At 45.5% G+C, this 17,481-nt stretch overlaps 1 protein-coding gene across 6 annotated transcripts in view; it reads right to left on the bottom strand.

The window, feature by feature from the left end:
- ATP6V1C2 (ATPase H+ transporting V1 subunit C2) overlaps positions 1–15,347 on the bottom strand; it is a 54,481-nt gene extending 39,134 nt beyond the window's left edge. For 5 of the 6 annotated variants that reach the window (XM_082671981.1, XM_082671983.1, XM_082671982.1 and 2 more), the window contains exons 1-3: positions 15,275–15,347; positions 13,960–14,114; positions 11,310–11,377 (exon numbers count right to left, since the gene is read on the bottom strand). In XM_082671981.1, coding sequence (XP_082528107.1) covers positions 11,310–11,377; positions 13,960–14,088 — 197 coding nt within the window. In that variant the 5' untranslated portion in view covers positions 14,089–14,114; positions 15,275–15,347. Of the gene's footprint in view, positions 1–11,309; positions 11,378–13,959; positions 14,115–15,274 lie in introns of those variants that run through there. The other variant, XM_082671987.1, reaches the window with a different exon arrangement.
- Between the last annotated feature and the right edge of the window lie 2,134 nt (positions 15,348–17,481).

Raw genomic sequence — 17,481 nt, 5'->3', positions numbered from 1 at the left:
ACTACTGAACCCGCATGCCACAACTACTGAAGTCCACACGCCTAGAGCCCGTGCCCCGCAACAAGAGAAGCCACCGCAATGAGAAGCCTGCACACTGCAATGAAGAGAAGCCCCCCACTCAACACAACTTAGAGAAAGCCCGCAAGCAGCCACAAAGACCCAACGCAGCCAAAAATAAATAAATACATAAATTTATATATATATAAAAGAAGAGTTCTAAAGCACGTGCACACTCTTACAGTGACAGAAAGCAGATCATTGTTGAGGAGGTGACACAAAGAACTTTCGGGGGTAACAGATGTGCTCTATCTTGACTGTGGTGATGGTTTCACTGATGTATATATGTCAAAACTCATCATTTGAAATGTACACTTTAAGAATTTGTTGTACATCATTTACGTCTAAATAAAGCCGTTTAAAAAAAAAAAAGCCTACACTACACTGAGGTACCATTTCTTACCTATCAGGTTCATAAAAACCCCCAAATTTGACAGCATACTTGATTAGAAAGATTGTAGGAAAATGGGGACCCCTTAATTTCATTGCTAGTGGAAATGCAAAATGGTCAGAGAAATCTGACATCCATTAAAATTACAAAGGCAGGGCTTCCCTGGTGGCGCAGTGGTTGAGAGTCCGCCTGCCGATGCAGGGGACACGGGTTCATGCCCCGGTCAGGGAGGATCCCACATGCGGCGGAGCGGCTGGACCCGTGAGCCATGGCCGCTGAGCCTGCGCGTCCGGAGCCTGTGCTCCGCGATGGGAGAGGCCACAGCACTGACCCGGGGATCCAACAATTTGCTTCTGAGAATTCATCCTGCAGATACACCTGCACAATTATATGTACAAGGGAATGATGTTGGAGCAAGATTACACCCTACAGCACTGTTGGTAATAACCCCCTTCCCCATAAAAGTAAATAAGGCAAGCGTCCACTTCTAGGGCTGGTTAATAAACTATGATACCTCCCCCATGTGGAATTCAAGGTAGCTTAAAACCGAGAAGGCTCTCTATGTACTGACGGGAAAAATCTCCCAGGATATATTGTTAAGTGAAAAAGAAGCAAGATGCTAAACATGTGGATTACTACTTTGCATTTGAAAAGGGGAGAAATAAAAATCTATGCTGGAATTTACCTGTATTTGCATAAAGAAGGACCAGAAATGTATCCAAGCAATTCATACAAGCAGCTTCCTAAGTGGGGGCTGAGGAGGGAGTTGGACCGGGAGAGCATAAGGGAAACTTCTCACGTAGAGTCTTTTATATTGTTTTTATCTTTGATGCATGTGAACGTATTATCTGTTCACAAACAAACAAACAAAAAAACCACACACACACAAAAACAAATACAAAAAACTTTGTTGTAAGTTTTTAAATATAAATTTAGAATCCCTGGCCTTAAGACATACTTCCTAGAAGTACGTTAGGATCCAGTGGGCTAAATAGCTGTGTAAGCGCCATTACGAACACCGGTCCTCAAAGTCGGAAGCCCACCTGCCTCAGGACCACCCAGAGGTCCCTTTAAAATGCAGATTCCCAGGCCCTACCCCAACCGGACCCAATCAGCATCCCTGGAGGTGGTGCCCCAGGACCTGTAAATCTTTTACGTTCCCCAGGAGATGGTACAGGTGCTAGAAGAGGAGGCCCACTACTGTGAGATGGACGTGTACCCGGTAGATATTAATTCAGCACACACTCTGAGCCAGGAGCCGCGCACAGAAATACCGTCCCTGTTTCCTTGGGGCATATATTCTACAAGAGACACACAAAGACAAACAAGCAGAGTGTTACACAGTGGTGTGTGGAAGGCAGAGAATTAAAATAGGGTGACCTAGAGGGGCTCGGCTGGCTGGTAGCCCACAGAAGGCCTCTGGAGGGGGTGACATTCCAACTGAGATGGGATGACGACAGGGGGCCCATCCTTCGAAGGTGAGGTGGCAGGTGGCGGGCCTGGGTCAGGAGTTTGGTGCAAAAATACAGAATGAGAAGAAGGTGGTTTGGTTGAAGGCAGGGGAGTGGACGGAAACGGGACAGGTTGGCAGGCGGAGGCCACCGGGCTCGGTCCTCACTGGGGTCTCAAGTGGAGGGTCAGGAAGGAGGGGCCCAGACCGTTTGCTCGGTGCCTGGGCCCCGGGAGCCTTTGACTGAGGTGGGAAAGACCACGTAAGAGGAGAATGGAAACATATAAGCTGTCGGTTGAGAATGATATTAACTTCGGACATAAAGCCAGTGCCAAAAAAGAACCATTTAAAGCTGCCCCTTAAGCCTCTGAAAATAAGTCTAAGTGGCTGCCATCTATGTAAGGCGTGAAGAGTGCTGTGTGGACAGGACTGGGCTGAGGTCTGGAGAACAGTGGAGCCGTGGCTCCCAGGAGCTGATCCAGGTCTAAAATGGAAGGGGGGACTTCCCTGGCGGTCCAATGGTAGAGAATCCGCCTTCCAATTCAGGGGACGCGGGTTTGATCCCTGGTCAGGGAGCTAAGATCCCACATGCCGCAAGGCAACTAAGCCTGCGCACCACAACTACTGGGCTCGTGCGCCTCAACTAGAGAAGAGAAAACCCGCACACCACAGCTAGAGAGAAGCCCGTGGGCCGCCACAAGACCTGACAGCAGCCAAACAATTAAGAAAATAAATAAATGAAAAGGAGGGGCCTGATACTAAATTTAACCTCCAAAGACTCACTCTGTGAGTTTCACAATGTTGCCTGAGGCTGGCGCTGGCCCTGTGGCCTCAGCACAGAAATCAACACCAGCTCCTTCCCTGCAGGTGGGACTTCTGCTTTGGTGAGAACTGCAGGAGCCGGTTGGGGGCTGTCAAAGCGGAGACTATCCCAGCAGGCTTTGAAGGAGGGGATGAAGGGCAGGGCGGGCGGGAAAGAAGTTAACCCCGCCATCTGCCAGGAAGGGAGAGAAGCAGGGGGACCAGTGAAGGCCTGACACACGTCAGCTATGATCCTGCACAGTGACTTAACTCTGAGAACATCAATGTGCTCATCTAGAACGTGGGGATATTCACCCAGTTCCTGGGACTGTGGTGAAGAGCTCATGAGGAAATAGAGAAATGGAAGGCGCCTAATACAGTGCCTGGTATACAACGGGTAATCAAAGAATGGCCCCTAGCAAAACAGGGACGTGACAACAGGCAGGTGGTGTGGACTCAAGACAGGGAACAATATAACAGAGACTCTAGAGAACATCAAGGGGCAACCCTCAGTGGAGTCATAACTGTCACAGACCTTTATGACCCAGCAGTAAGAGCAGCAAAGTGCATCAAGGTTAGAAACATGGACCCAGCAGATATGGAAATCATCGATACTGTGGGTCCAACAGACATATATCAACTCTATACAGTGAAAACAAGAGACCACACCCATCTCAGGCACCCATGCAACACTTAGAAAAAGCAGCAAAGAAAACTTCAAATTCCCAAAGGTAGAAATAGCACTTATTTTATTCTCTAACAACAAAGCAATGGAATTAGAAGTGAAAAACGAAAACAGAAACAACAAAAAAACTCAACAGTCCAGAAATTTTAAAAAGCATTTAAAAACTTGCAGAACATCTAGAAAAAAATGATAATGGAAATTCCAAAAGTTACATAATACGCCGAGAAAAATCCATTGCCTTGAACATTACAGAATGAAACAAAAAAGAACATAAATGAACGCAGCATGTAACTCAGTTGTTTCACAGAAAAGAGCAGGAAAATAAACCCAAGCAAAGCAAGAGGAAGGAAACTAAGATAAATGCAGAAACGTGAAAATTAGAAATCAGAAAAGGGTAACATTGATTTTAAAAAATTGAGAAAAAAGGCTGCTTCTCTTAAAGAGTGATATAGGTAAAACTGCTGGGTAGCCTAATCAAAGAAAACACACACACACACACAAAATGAGAAATTAGCAGAGACAATTATAAAACTCACAACAATATCGAACTCAATGCAAATAACTTGGAAAAGTTGATGGTAATAGATTATTTTCTCGGAAAATGAAATTTACCAAAATCCATACACCTCTTCTCCCAAAGAGAAAACCGAGAGAATACTGGAAATTCAGCAGGAAGCCCCAATATGTCACAATGACATGTTTTAAACTTTCCAGAAACGGATCATCCCAGTACCATCTAAAGCAGCTGTTCCCAGCTCGGTGCTTTGTGACCACCTAGAGGGGTGGGATAGGGAGGGTGGGAGGGAGACGCAAGGGGGGGGGGATGTGGGGATTTATGTATACATATGACTGATTCACTTTGTTATACAGCAGAAACTAACACCCCACTGTAAAGCAATTATACTCCAATTAAGATGTTAAAAAGAAAAAACTAAAATAAAATAACGCAGCTGTTCTCAATCACGGTGCCAGGACAAGGAGCGGTATCAGCATCGCCTGAGAACTCGCAGAAATGTAGGTTCCCAAGCCTCACGTCAGACCTGCTGCATCAGAAATTCTGGAGGGGGCCCAGGAACCTGTTTCACCAAATCTTCCAGATTCACACACTTTGAGAGCCCCTGTTTGACCATGCCATGCCAAGGGCGGTCTGCCGCAGCCCCAGTATCACTGGGAGCCTGGGAAAATGCAGAATCCCAGGCTCAGCCCAGACACACTGAGTCAGACTCTGCATTTTGTCAAGACCCCCAGGGGACTCGTGTGTGTTTGAGAGGCACTGTCTAGAGCTCTAGCCCAGTGCTGTGCAATAGAAACAGAATTGAACCAGACATGTAATATAAAAATTTCTAGTAGCCTCATTTTAAAAAGTAAAACGACTCAATTAATTTTAATCATATATTTTATGTAAGTAGCCCAATATCCCAAATATTATTAGCTTAACAGGTAACCAACATAAAAATATATTGAGATATTCTACATCCTTTTTTTTTTGTACATACAGGTTCTTCAAAATCTGATGGGTATTTTAAACTTCACACATCTCGATTCAAACTAGCCACGTCTCAAGTGCTTAGAAGTCCCATGTGGTCAGTTGATGTCATTTTGAACAGTGTAGAGAGAATGGAGAAAGAAGGAAAGCTTCCGAAATTCTTCTTACAAAGCCACCACTTTTCTTACGCTAATATGGCTTTTTAATTGTGTGCTGTCACACAAGAGACCAATTTTAATACTGTGGTTAAGAATGAGGACTCTGGCAGAAACTAACACACCATTGTAAAGCAATGATACCCAATAAAGATGTTAAAAAAAAAACACAAAGGGTTACATTTCAGGAGACAAAGCTTGAGCTAGAATAAAGGAATGAGATTCACAAAGAAAAAAAAAGCATGAGGACTCTGCAGCCAGACTCCCTGGCCTCTAACCTTAGCTTCACCAGTTATTGTAATCTCTGGGCTGTCACAGAGTAGGCATTCAATAGATGTTAACTATCGCTATGTTATGATAACATTATGATGTTAGTATTATTGTCATTCATGATTACTGATGCAAAATCTTACAACATTAGCAAACAGAGGTCAACATCCCAAGTAGGGTTTCTCCTTGGAATGCAAGGATGATTCAATAATTATGATATCTATTAATAAATATACCATATTAAGGTCAAGGGAAAAGAAAGAAACAACATAGGACCAATTCATTATATGCCACAAAAGGAATTTGAAAAACAATTACAATACTTATTCCAGATAAACTCTTAGTAAAACAGAAACAGATACTTCCTTAGCATGATAATAGCATATTTAAAAACAAGAGCTCAATGATATTTAATGGAGCCACCAAAATTATCCAGATTAAAGGCAGGAACGAGAATACGATGTCCGCTACCATCACTGACGAATTAAACATTTTTCTGGGCTACTACCCTCTGCAATTAAGCAAGAAAACAAAATGAGAGAAAAGCAGGGAAAACTGTCACTTACAGACAATATGATCACATGCCTAAAAACCTTAGAAAATAAGCTGAAAAATCATTAGAAACAACAAGGAAATTCCATAAGTTGTCACGTCATTAAGTTAATGTGAAAAATCCCTATTGACAAACAATAAGCATTTAAAGAAAAGATCTCATTTACAATAGCAACAAAATAAAACCTGTAACACTTGGGAAAAAAATAAGATATTTTGCAGGACCTTCTGAAGAGACCATTAAAGCTTTACCAGAGGAACAAAGAAAAAGAACTAAGTCAATTGAAAGATGAACTGTGCTCATGGAAACACTCAAAGTTTTAAGACTGCTAATCTCCACTAATTTCAGTGCAATCCGAAATGAATCATGAATAGGATCTTTGCAAATCTGTTTGTGCTAAGTAGATACCTCGAAATAAAATTTGTAAATATTGGGTTGGATCGTGAATGTTCGTGTGCGTGTGCATGTGTGTGTGTGTTTCATTTTGTCTTTTTTCACCAGGGAAGGAACCACACAAAATCCTAATAATGGCCACCTATGGGGAGAGCGACTGGTGTGAAAGTGGAACTTTCAATTTTCTTTTTGTACCTTTTTATACCATTTGATTTTTTTTAATGTGTAAATATATTAGTTTTTTAAAGTGTCAACAATAGTTATCTGAGCAATGAATAAAACACAAGTAAGACACCTTTCAAGGTCTGTATTAAAAAATACTATTAAGCTTCCTGTTGGCGCTGGTGGGAGCCACTGAGAGGAAGGGTAGGCACAGATGGACACATGGGTGGATTAGTGAATCTGGTTCAAGGGTCTATTCCCCCTGCACTGCCCCCAGCCCACCCAGCTCTTTCTAGGAACTTCTCTCTGGGCATGTTTCCCCATCTGGAACATGAAGGAGTTCGATTAGATCTCTAAGGACCCGTTCAGCTCGAATATTCCAGGATTCTTTCTTCCGTTCATTCATTCAGCTGGTCTTCTGGAGCTTACAGTCTAGCTGGGAAGACAGACAGTCATCAAACGATCCCACAAGAAAATGTACAAGGCCACCATGGAGGGTGTTATGAAGAAGCGGGCGCACTCAGTTGTCCTAGGAGAGGGTCAATCAGCAAGTCTGCAGGCAGGGGGTGTGGGTGAGAGGAGAGTCTGGGGGAGCTGAACAGGATTAGCAGGCGATAACAGGGGCGAGTGGGGCATCGGGAAAGTTAGTCATTCCAGAGAGCAGGAGGTCAGCGCACACACGGCGGGACTACCAAGCAGCCCTGAGGACTCACAGCACAACAGCATAAACAGGCATTCGACTGACATTTCTCCAGTGAATCTAAACTGCATCAATGCAGGTAACCTCATCCTGATGTTCTTGCAGTGACAGAGAAGAGAAGCTTGGGTCATTTTTTTTTTAATTATATTTTTGCTTCTCTTTAGAATGCCCTTAGAAGAACCGACTTCCTGAGACTTGCATCACTAAGCAGACAGCCACCCTCGGATATGGCATCTTTGATCAGCCAACCCTCAGTCAACTTCACGGAGCCACGTGGCTGAAGAAAGGCCACCAACTATTCCGCAAGCCAGGTAATGCACTCGGGGCAGCTGACGGTCACCAAAGTACCAGAGAAAGTCATGAGGTGCCTCTGACAGCCGAAGCACCAGTGAAATGTAGTATTTTAACCAGCACTGCAAAACAGGCTAAGATACTGGGAAGGACTCAAACGTAGAAGAGAAAAAAAAAGGGAGGGAGGGCGCTTTTAAAGGTAAAATCATTTGGTTTCTCAAAAGTTCATTAATTACAGTGCAAATACAGCGTAAATTACCAAAGACAGCATGGGGGGATAAATCAAAAACAAAAGGAAGGCTCCAGTAAGCAAAAGCTGCCTTCCAGCTAAGTGGAAAAACACTCTAGTGCACCGAGTAAATAAATAATAAAAGGATGTGGAAACAATACACCTTGAAAACTCCTGATCCTTCTCTGTTCTCCTGGCCAGTAGCAGTGCTGACAGGTTTATGCTGCCCGGGTTACAGACCCAGCTAGGGTTTATTTATCCAATAACACCTGCGTCGTTTTAACTGAAGCTGATCTCTGTATTTTATGAGTGTATCCCATTATTTTACCCCAAGCTCCAGCATTAAGCCCCAAACAAAAGTTATCTGACCCCTAGACTAGATAAATGCTAGAAATAAGAATTTCAGGGTGTCCAGACCACACCGCTTTTCTTCTCCCCCTGAGAGGAAGGCTCTTGGGAATATATACCCACAGGGAAATAATAAAACAATGCACAGTGATTTTCATTCTTCCATACCTCACCCTGTTTAAAAAAAACCAAAAAACTCTTTTAATTCATTCGGGTGTTATCTGTTTCACAATTACAGCCTTAATTTGGCTTACTCACGCATTTTCTTAAACACGAGTAACTTGTGCAACCGATAGCTACGGGACAAAACACAAACGCTTAGTGAAAAAAACAAAGAAACAAAAAAGGAAAGTGGAAGCGATAATAATCCAAGATCACAGGATTTTATTAGAGGTAGAGGGGGCTTTGGTGAATAAGAAAGAGGTTAAGGACTTGCACCAGGGAAGAAAATTGGTAGCAAAGGAAGGTCTAGAAAAATAAAAATGCTAACTAGCTGTCATTTCTGCAGCAGGCCTGAGAGCAATTCACACTTTTCTTTTTTTTTTTAACAATTCACTCCCCTGAAGCCAACACTGCTGCACCTCACCGCGTAGCCTCGTCCTGTGGTGTGTCCGGGCTGCCAAGGAAAGGCATCTCCAGCCCAGGACAGTGGGCTGGCCTCCACGGTATCTGCTAGACCCACCTCCCCAGGGGGCAGAGCAGCCTAAGAAGGGAGCTGATACTTAGGGATCAAGCCACTTTTTCTTGGGTGTTAGTTTTTCATAGAACACTTCCTGGGATTTGCTCATTCTTGATTCAACATGATTTCACTCCCCTTCATTGTTCCCTGAAAGCACAGAGATGATCACTACTGTCCCATTTCATAGATGAGAAAGGTGAAGGTTAGTTTTCTTTCTCGAGGACTGTGAGCTACAAACTGCTTGGTGATTAGGATTTGCCTTGGTGTGGTTAGTGCAACATCCCACATACAGCAAAACGTTACTAACAAAGGATTCTTTTTATTCTTAGGCGATGGGTGGCTGAACAGCAACTGGAACACAGAAAACTTAATTTCTAGCTCATGGCACCAAGCTGCAGATTAGAAACCTCAAAGTCTGATCACTAGAACTCCTCACTATACAATTTCCATAAAAATGCATCAGAGAAGGCAGTAGCATGCATATCACCATTCCACTGAGAAGGTAAAAAGCACATGTCCACAGGCCCTGAAAATAGGAAGCCCTCTATTTAGGGTCAGGCAGTCAAACCCTGGTCTCCCCTGGTCATGCAGATTGGTAGGTGTATGCCTTGGCCCCTGAAGACTCTTTCCTCACCTATCTCACCTGTATTTTTCTTAAAACCAAGTGAAAACACTTGTTAAACAAGTTTCATCTTCACCAAGACAAGGAAGTATTATTATTTAAAATCTACCTAAAAGGTAAATTATGGCAAATCCATATGGTATAACATTACAGTGGACGAGGTAACGGTGAGATCCAAAGAACAAGATATGAAGGGAAAAGCAAGTTACAAAATATGTGTAATATGGGGACTTCCCTGGTGGCACAGTGTTTGAGAATCCGCCTGCCAATGCAGGGGACGTGGGTTCTAACCCTGGTCCGGGAAGATCCCACATGCCGTGGAGCAACTAAGCCCGTGCGCCACAACTACTGAGCCTGCGCGCCTAGAGCCCGTGTTCCGCTGCAATGACAAGCCCGCGCACCACAATTAAGAGTAGCCCCTGCTCATCACAACTAGAGGAAGCCCGTGCGCAGCAACAAAGCCCCAACGTGGCCAAAAATAAATAAATAAATTTATTTTAAAAAAATATGTGTAACATGAAGTCACCTTTATTAACATATGTATGCATAAATAATACTTATGTATAGAAAAAGCTAGACGTACATACTGCAAATAAAACAAATATAGCATATCCAGTTATCTCCGGATGGCATATTTACAAGTGATTTGTATCATATGATTTGTATTTTCTTTTTTATGCTTTTCTATGATCTATAAATATTTTCCAATGTTTATGTACCAGATTTGTAATAATTTTTTTAAATAAATGATTTGAAGACTAAAATATCCTCATACACTTTTGGTGGGAGTACACATAGGAACAACTTCATGCAGGGGTAATATGGACATATCTGTAGATGTTTACACGCAAATACTCCTTGATGCAGCATTTCAACTTTTAATTATCCCACTCCTACATGGGCACAAAGAAGTACAAAAAAGGACAGTCATTACAGCATCGTTTGTAATAGCAAAAGACTAGAAAACTTAAATGTCCATCAATAAGAATATTCAAATAAATTAGGTAACATTTATTCAAGGTAATGCAGCCAGTTTAAAAAAAATGCAGGGGCTTCCCTGGTGGCGCAGTGGTTAAGAATCTGTCTGCCAATGCAGGGGACACGGGTTCAAGCCCTGGTCCGGGAAGATCCCATATGCCGCAAAGCAACTAAGTCCGTGCGCTACAACTACCGAGCCTGCGCTCTACAGCCCGCGAGCCACAACTACTGAAGCCCGCGTGCCTAGAGCCCATGCTCTGCAACAAGAGAAGCCACCACAATGAGAAGCCCACGCACCGCAACAAAGAGTAGCCCCCACTCGTTGCAACTAGAGAAAGCCCGCGTGCAGCAACGAAGATCCAACACAGCCAAATAAATTAAATGTTTTTTTTAAAAGATTAAAAAATTAAAAATAAAATAAAAAAAAATTTTAAATGCTATTATGGACTGACATGAAACTATCTCTAAGAAATGTGATTAAGGGGAAAAAGCAAGGTGCAGAATATATGCTATCATTTGTATAAAATTATTTTTAAGAATATGTTCATATTTATTTGTACATGTACAGGCTGTCTCTGGAAGGCTCTCCTAAAAATTATAATAACATTGCCTTAAAAGAGGAAAAATGAGGGGACAGGAAACTGAAAAATAGGTGAGAAGAGAACAATTTTCACTGGATAACTTGCTTTCCTTTGTACTTGAATTTTTTTACTACGTGCATATGTTCCTACAAAAACAAAACCAAACAAAAAACTTAAAAAGCCTTGTGGGGAAAACTGCACCAACTGTTTTTCTAAGTGTTTTAGTACCTTATGCCGTAGCCCTCTTCATTTTGAAGGCAGCCCCCTAAAAAAAACTCTATCTCAGCAAACAAAACTACGCAAGGGACCCCACGTGCAGCCATGGACCTGGCACCCTCACGGAGACCTGCCCTGTCTCTTCCTGTGACTTCCAGGACCGGGTTTAGGCAAGTATGGCCTCAGCCAAAGCAAGAGCACTGTGTCCTGTGACAACAATGGCAAATTCTCACTTGTATGTAGTAAATAAGAAATATTTTACCTCTCAGCAAAGATATCGACTTTCCCCAACTCATCAGAGAGGCCAACAAGGGAATCCAAGGTCCCCACCTAGAAAGATGGGAGAGAAGTTAGATGCTCAGGCTTTGTAGCTGGTGGGGGGCACGGGGTTTCAACTATAGCGCAGGGAATTCTTCTGTCTTGACTCAGTTGGTCAATGGTGAAACCGGAAACTGAGAAGAGCTCTCAAGGGAAACCAGTGGATTTGGGATGATGATGATTATTACTATCATAATTTTTTTGGCCAACAGGATAAACTGTCATTTCTGTCACAGAAAGGAGTGACTGTGTCGTGGTCTACCCTCAGCTTATTTTCATCTAAGAATGGCAGTCTGCTCTTCCGGGGATTAATCACCACAGCCAAGGAAGCAATGAGACAGAAAGCACGTCAAGGAAGTTATCATTTCTGAAAGCCTTTCTTCTCCAAGGCAGTCCAGCCGATCCCTATCTCTGGTCCTCTGTGCTGTTATTAACAATGATCTTTCTGGGGCAAGGGCAGCTTTTCCTCCCACTCCCTCCATGAAAGTCCTTTTCCTTACAGATTACTTAGGACGAGCTGTTTCTTGTGGAAATTATTACTGTGTCCAAAATTGTATTTAAAGGTCTACTCACAGAACCAGAAGGAAAAAGTCTGTTATCGCATCATCAACCACCCGTCAGATGCTGAAAAGTAATCAGGGAACTATGAAGTCTGGATATTCCTAGCAAGTGTTGTTTCTTTTCAGACAACTTAATTTTAAGCAACTTTTGGCAGAAGTCATGTCTTCTTTTCATCTTTGTACCCTCGGGCCTGGCACAGCACTTCCCACGTAGTAAGCAATGAGAGGATGCTTAATTTACTAACCTTCACAGTGTCTGACCCTGGACAAACAATGGCAGGCTTGAAAAATCATCAAGATGTGGGTTCAGAATCCAGTGTTGCCACTTACCAGCTCCACAACCCCGGTCTCCTTTCTCAGCCCATCCTGATCTATAAAGTGGGAGTTGTGAAGATTCAGGAAGATGCGCTTAAACAGCCTGGCCCCCAGCATACCGCTCCATAAACACTAACAAATGTAGGAGCTCATTAACAACTATGCAGAAAAGCCCAGAGGGGCAAACCGAGGTTTGAAAAAGGATTATGCGGCAGTTTACTAGAAGAGCCACCTCTGGGCGTTTAGCACCATCTCTCCAGAATCCGTGACACAGTTGTAGGGCAGAAAGACTGCCTTAGGCGTCTTCCCCTAGGAGGAAGCGTGGCCAGAAGTCCACTCTTTTGGAAGTAAGAAGATTGCACATTATCTTCCTCCTCTTCCATGTTTGTTTCATTTTAAAATCTCTTTCTGGGACTTCCCTGGTGCTCCAGTGGCTAAGACTCCGCATTCCCAATGCAGTGGCCCTGGGTTCGATCCCTGATCAGGGAACTAGATCCCACATGCCACAGCTAAGAGTCTGCATGTCACAACTATGAGTTCGCATGCTGCAACTAAAGATCCCACGTGCTGCAACTAAGATCCGGCGCAGCCACATAAATATTTCAAAAGTAAATAAATAAAATAAAATCTCTTTCTGCCATCTGCCCGGTTGTCACTAAGTCTCCTTCCTTCTCCCTCCACCAGAACCAGAGGGATGCCCTGCTCCCAGTTCAACAACACAATCAAGGATGAACCTCTTAGGCTTCCCTGGTGGCGCAGTGGTTAAGAATCCACCTGCCAATGCAGGGGACACTGCTTCTAGCCGTGGTCCAGGAAGATCCCACATGCCACGGAGCAACTAAGCCCATGTACCACAACTGCTGAGCCTGCGCTCTAGAGCCCGTGAGCCACAACTACCGAAGCCTGTGTGCCTAGAGCCTGTGCTCCGCAACAAGAGAAGCCACTGCAATGAGAAGCCCGAGCACTGCAATGAAGAGTAGCCCCCACTCGCCGCAACTAAAGAAAGCCCGCGTGCAGCAACAAAGACCCAACGCAGCCAAAAAATAATTAATTAATTATTTTTTAAAAAAACGATGAACCTCTCCTGGGATGGCGCAGTGGTTAAGCATCTATCTGCCTGCCAGTGCAGGAGACACGGGTTCGACGATCCCTGGTCTGCAAAGATCCCACATGCTGCGGAGCAACTAAGCCCTCAAGCCACAACTACTGAGCCCACGCGCCGCAACTACGGAAGCCCACGCACCTACAGCCCGTGCTCCGCAACAAGAGAAGCCACCGCAATGAGAAGCCCGTGCACCGCGATGAAGAGTAGCCCCCGCTCGCTGCAGCCAAAAATTAAAAAAAAGGTTGAACCTCTCCAAGCCTGCACATTTAAAGTATATTGTTGGTCTTCTTAGATGTTGAAGATAAAACAGGAAGAATCTGAGAACTCAATGAGGACCCAAGTGTGTTTAAGACACTCTTTCCACTTTTTGAAGACACTGCTAGCCGCACCCTTGTCTCCCTCTCATTCTGTCCTGTAGCTCTAAGTCCATAAGCATCACAGTTAATTTGGGGCTATTCGTGAAGTCCCATCCAGACCAGTCCCCCCGTACAGCTTCACAGCCAGGCTGATCCTCAGCATTGGCGCCATTGTCCTGTTGTTTTCTCCTTGGCTTTCCAGAAGACACCCACACCACCCCAGCCCATCACCTCCTTCCTCCTCCTGGGGTATTTTACCTTAAAATCAGGAATCGTGAATTTGGTGTTATAAGACAGGTTTGACTTGGAGGTTACTGTATTCATCCTCTCCAGCGCTTGTAAATTTTCCTTATCTCCAGGGGCAGAAATTAACCAAAATTCCGACATGTTTCCAGTCTTCTTTTATCCAGTTACTGACCAGAACCACAGCAACATACACAAACAGAAACAGGAGAGAAATGTCAAATACCTCTACCTGTTCACCACTCCCTTCCCTCTGAATTAATCCTCTCCACTCTTCCCATTTCCCGTTCGTTCCCCCCTTTGACCTTCCAGTTCAGATTCTACAGTTCCAAGGACAGCCATCTGCCCAAAGCTTATCTCCACTTGGAAAGCCCTCAGGTCTTTGCAAAGACTGCCAAAGACACTCCTTCCCAGGGTGGTTCTGACTGGTTTTGAGGAGAGAAGGAGGGGGAGTGTGATTCCTGTCCCTCCTACTTCAGCGAAAAACCCATTCCTGGCATCATAAAATGGGGGCCACTAAGCTGGACTTGGGCACCTTCTGGACTATTTCTCTCCCTTCCACGCTGCATCTCCAGGGATGTAGGATTGGGGAGTTAAAGGGGTGGTGAGGCAGGAACCAGACAAGGAGGCGCTTCCACAATGGGCAGGCTGGGCAAACCCAGATCTTAACTGACCAACCTTGAGATTGGAGCTAGCTTCACAACGACTTCAGAAGAAGCCCTTTCATTATAAAATAAGGAGGGGAGAGGGAAGGTAAGGGGGCTATTAGAGTCGTTTTTCCACAGGACTAGGTGTCTACTCTGCAGAGGTGGGTAACGCGCTGGGTCCGGCTGGGAGTTTCTGTCCAGCGTCTAAAGTCGATTAGCTCTGCTCATTCAAACGTGTACACACCCACACCTTTCTCCCCTCGGCCTGTTTCCTCCCTTCCAACGTCTCCGGGTGGCTACGAACAAACCAGGATAATAGCCAGAGACCCATCGTGCAAGCTCTTCTTGTTGGCCCCCGTCTCACCCCCTCCAAGACAATCTTAGCCCCTCCCAACACTGAGCACGCCGAACGCAGCTCCTTTCGCACTTGACCGCTGATGGCCTGGGGACAAACTGGCCCTGCGCAGAACCTGGGGAGATGCCACCTGCCCGGCCCCTAGGAGGGCGCAGCAGAGACGCCGGTTCCCCGGTTCCCACGGAGAAGGCTCGGCCCTGGACGGCGCCCCTGGGCCGAGGCAAAGCGGGGACGAAAGCGACGCGGGCGGCTCGAGCTGGGCCCCCGGTTGCGACGCGCGACCTCTCCCCACGCCGCCTCGGGCCCCCGACCCGCCGCGCGTCCTTACCGGGAGCCCGCGGGCCTCGCGGGCTGGGGGCGGACTGGCGCCGGGCCGGAGCGCACGGCCGGCTCCGGAGAAGCAGCGGCTTCTGCGCGACGCCCCGCCCCGAGCTTTTATCCGAGCCGGAGGCGGCCGCCCCGCTGGACATTTGCATACCGGGCCGCCCGCCTCCAGCCGCCGCCGGGCAGGGGGCGCCCGCCGGGCCCCTGCGGCCGCTGTGCCACGCGAGAGGCAGGGGATCCAGCCCTTCGCGACTTGGCCAAGATCCCCGAGCCCCGAGCGGCTGGGCTGGGTCCCGGCGGGATTCTGGGGAGCATCGGACGGGGTCCCCAACCCCATGACGGAGCAGAGCGGACGACCGAGAGAAGCAGGGTAGGCGAAGCACTCGGCACCCGGACACCGCCGCCTCGAGTCTCTCCACCTCCACCCCATCCCCGGACAGTGACAGGGAACAGGGTCTCAAGGGGAACCACCGAGAGACAGAACTGACCTGTGGAAAGTGACGCAACAGGTTCACATAGGTTTTGGAACACACACCTGGGCAGAGGAATAATCTTCCTGTTGACGTGGGCGTGAGCTTGCCCTTGGTTGCCAAGGAAACTCTCCACTGCAGGATACGCCCACCTCACCTTACCTCCTTCCTAATCGCCTTGACTTACTATCTAGCACCACGGCGTGAGTTTATGATCCGTGCTGTTTGGAAGAGAGGGAAACCCCGGAAATTATCATGTGAGTATTTTAAAAACAAAAACAAAAAAACGAACCTCTAAGAATTCATTTTCTCTGGAGTCAAGGAGGAAACTTTAGTGCATCCTTCTCCGTGGATGGTATTTTCAGTGATTTCTGGGAAAGATTAAAATCTCAGAATTATTCTTCAGGGGGCAGGGGGTGTTGAAGAAGTTTTGGTTGCTACCCTGAGAATGGGGTCCCCCTTACTGTATGAAAGTAGCCAGATGGGCAACCTAGTATCAGGAATGCTTTTAGATCTTTGGAAAGAGGTGTAAGGTGCCCTGTGCTGGGATGGGAGGCCCCAGATGCAGGACAGAAAGGTGACTTTTAAGGTCACAGCAGGATCGCACTGCAGTCCTACTGTGGATTTGGGATTGGCAGATTGGAACTCCCTGCACCTGCATTCTGCCTCATCACACTTGGGCCACTCAAGTGCATTAGTCAGTCCTTGCAATATCTTCCTGAGGGAGGACACCTGAAACCGAGGGATGAGGAAATCCTGTGTGTACAGGAAGGTTAAGTGGCAATTCCAGGGAAGGAGCGGTCCGGTCAGACATTGACGTGGGGTCTCCAATTTTGGACTTTATCTGGGAATGCCATTCTTTCCAGCCAGGGAAAACAGAATCCTAGCGCCGGGAGCAGACCTCTTTTATGAACAAGTGTAGCGATGCCCACAGATGTTGCTTGAATTGTCAGGTGTCATGCAACTGATAAATGGCAGAGCTATGAGTGGAACTCAGGCCTCTGATCCAAATCCTGTGTCCTTCCCACTGCTCCCAGCAAGCCTGCAGGCCTGGGTCCTAACTCTAAGAACCGGTGCTTTCCATTTCAGTGCACGTTTTTCTAGCCTTCCTTGTTCAGAGACCTGGCTTCCCAGAGACTGGGCAACAACTTTCCCCAACTTTGCTTATGAAACCTCTTCTTTCTGTAAATATGGTTTCCTCCAACAAGCTTTTTTCATGAAATAAGAGTCCAACACAAAATAACTCCTGGCCATCTGATTAAGAAAAGAATAAGAACTATAGTGTTCCTTGTCTTGCTTAAAAATCTACAATCTTTCTGGTCTTTTCACATCTTAAGTTTCTTCTTAAGTATTGGAATTTACAGTAGTTGATATCTACCGCTTTAGGGGTAGATATCAGCTATTCTACCCTTAAGTCTGCTTGACTTTTTTTCAAATAACTTCTTTTTTTCCCACTTATAAGTAATTCTACACATCTTATAAAAATTTGCAGAACATAGAAAAGCATAAAGAAGAAAGTAAAAATCACCTGTACTTCCACGATCTGAAAATAACCACTGTTAACATTCAAATTCCCTTTGTTATTTTTTAATGTATATTCATATGTACAAATATGGACTTCTGGCATGACTGTACACGCTATACATAAAGTTTGGCATCCTCCTATGGTTTGTGTTTTGTTTGTTTTTTTCTTTTTTTTTTGGCTGCATTGAGTCTGTTGCTGCACGCGGGCTTTTGCTAG

This window comes from Grampus griseus (genome assembly GCF_964374135.1).
Source record: "Grampus griseus genome assembly, chromosome: 15".
Taxonomy (NCBI): Eukaryota; Metazoa; Chordata; class Mammalia; order Artiodactyla; family Delphinidae; genus Grampus; species Grampus griseus.
Note: the sequence above shows the minus strand (reverse complement) of the source record. Positions and strands in the feature narration are given on the sequence as shown.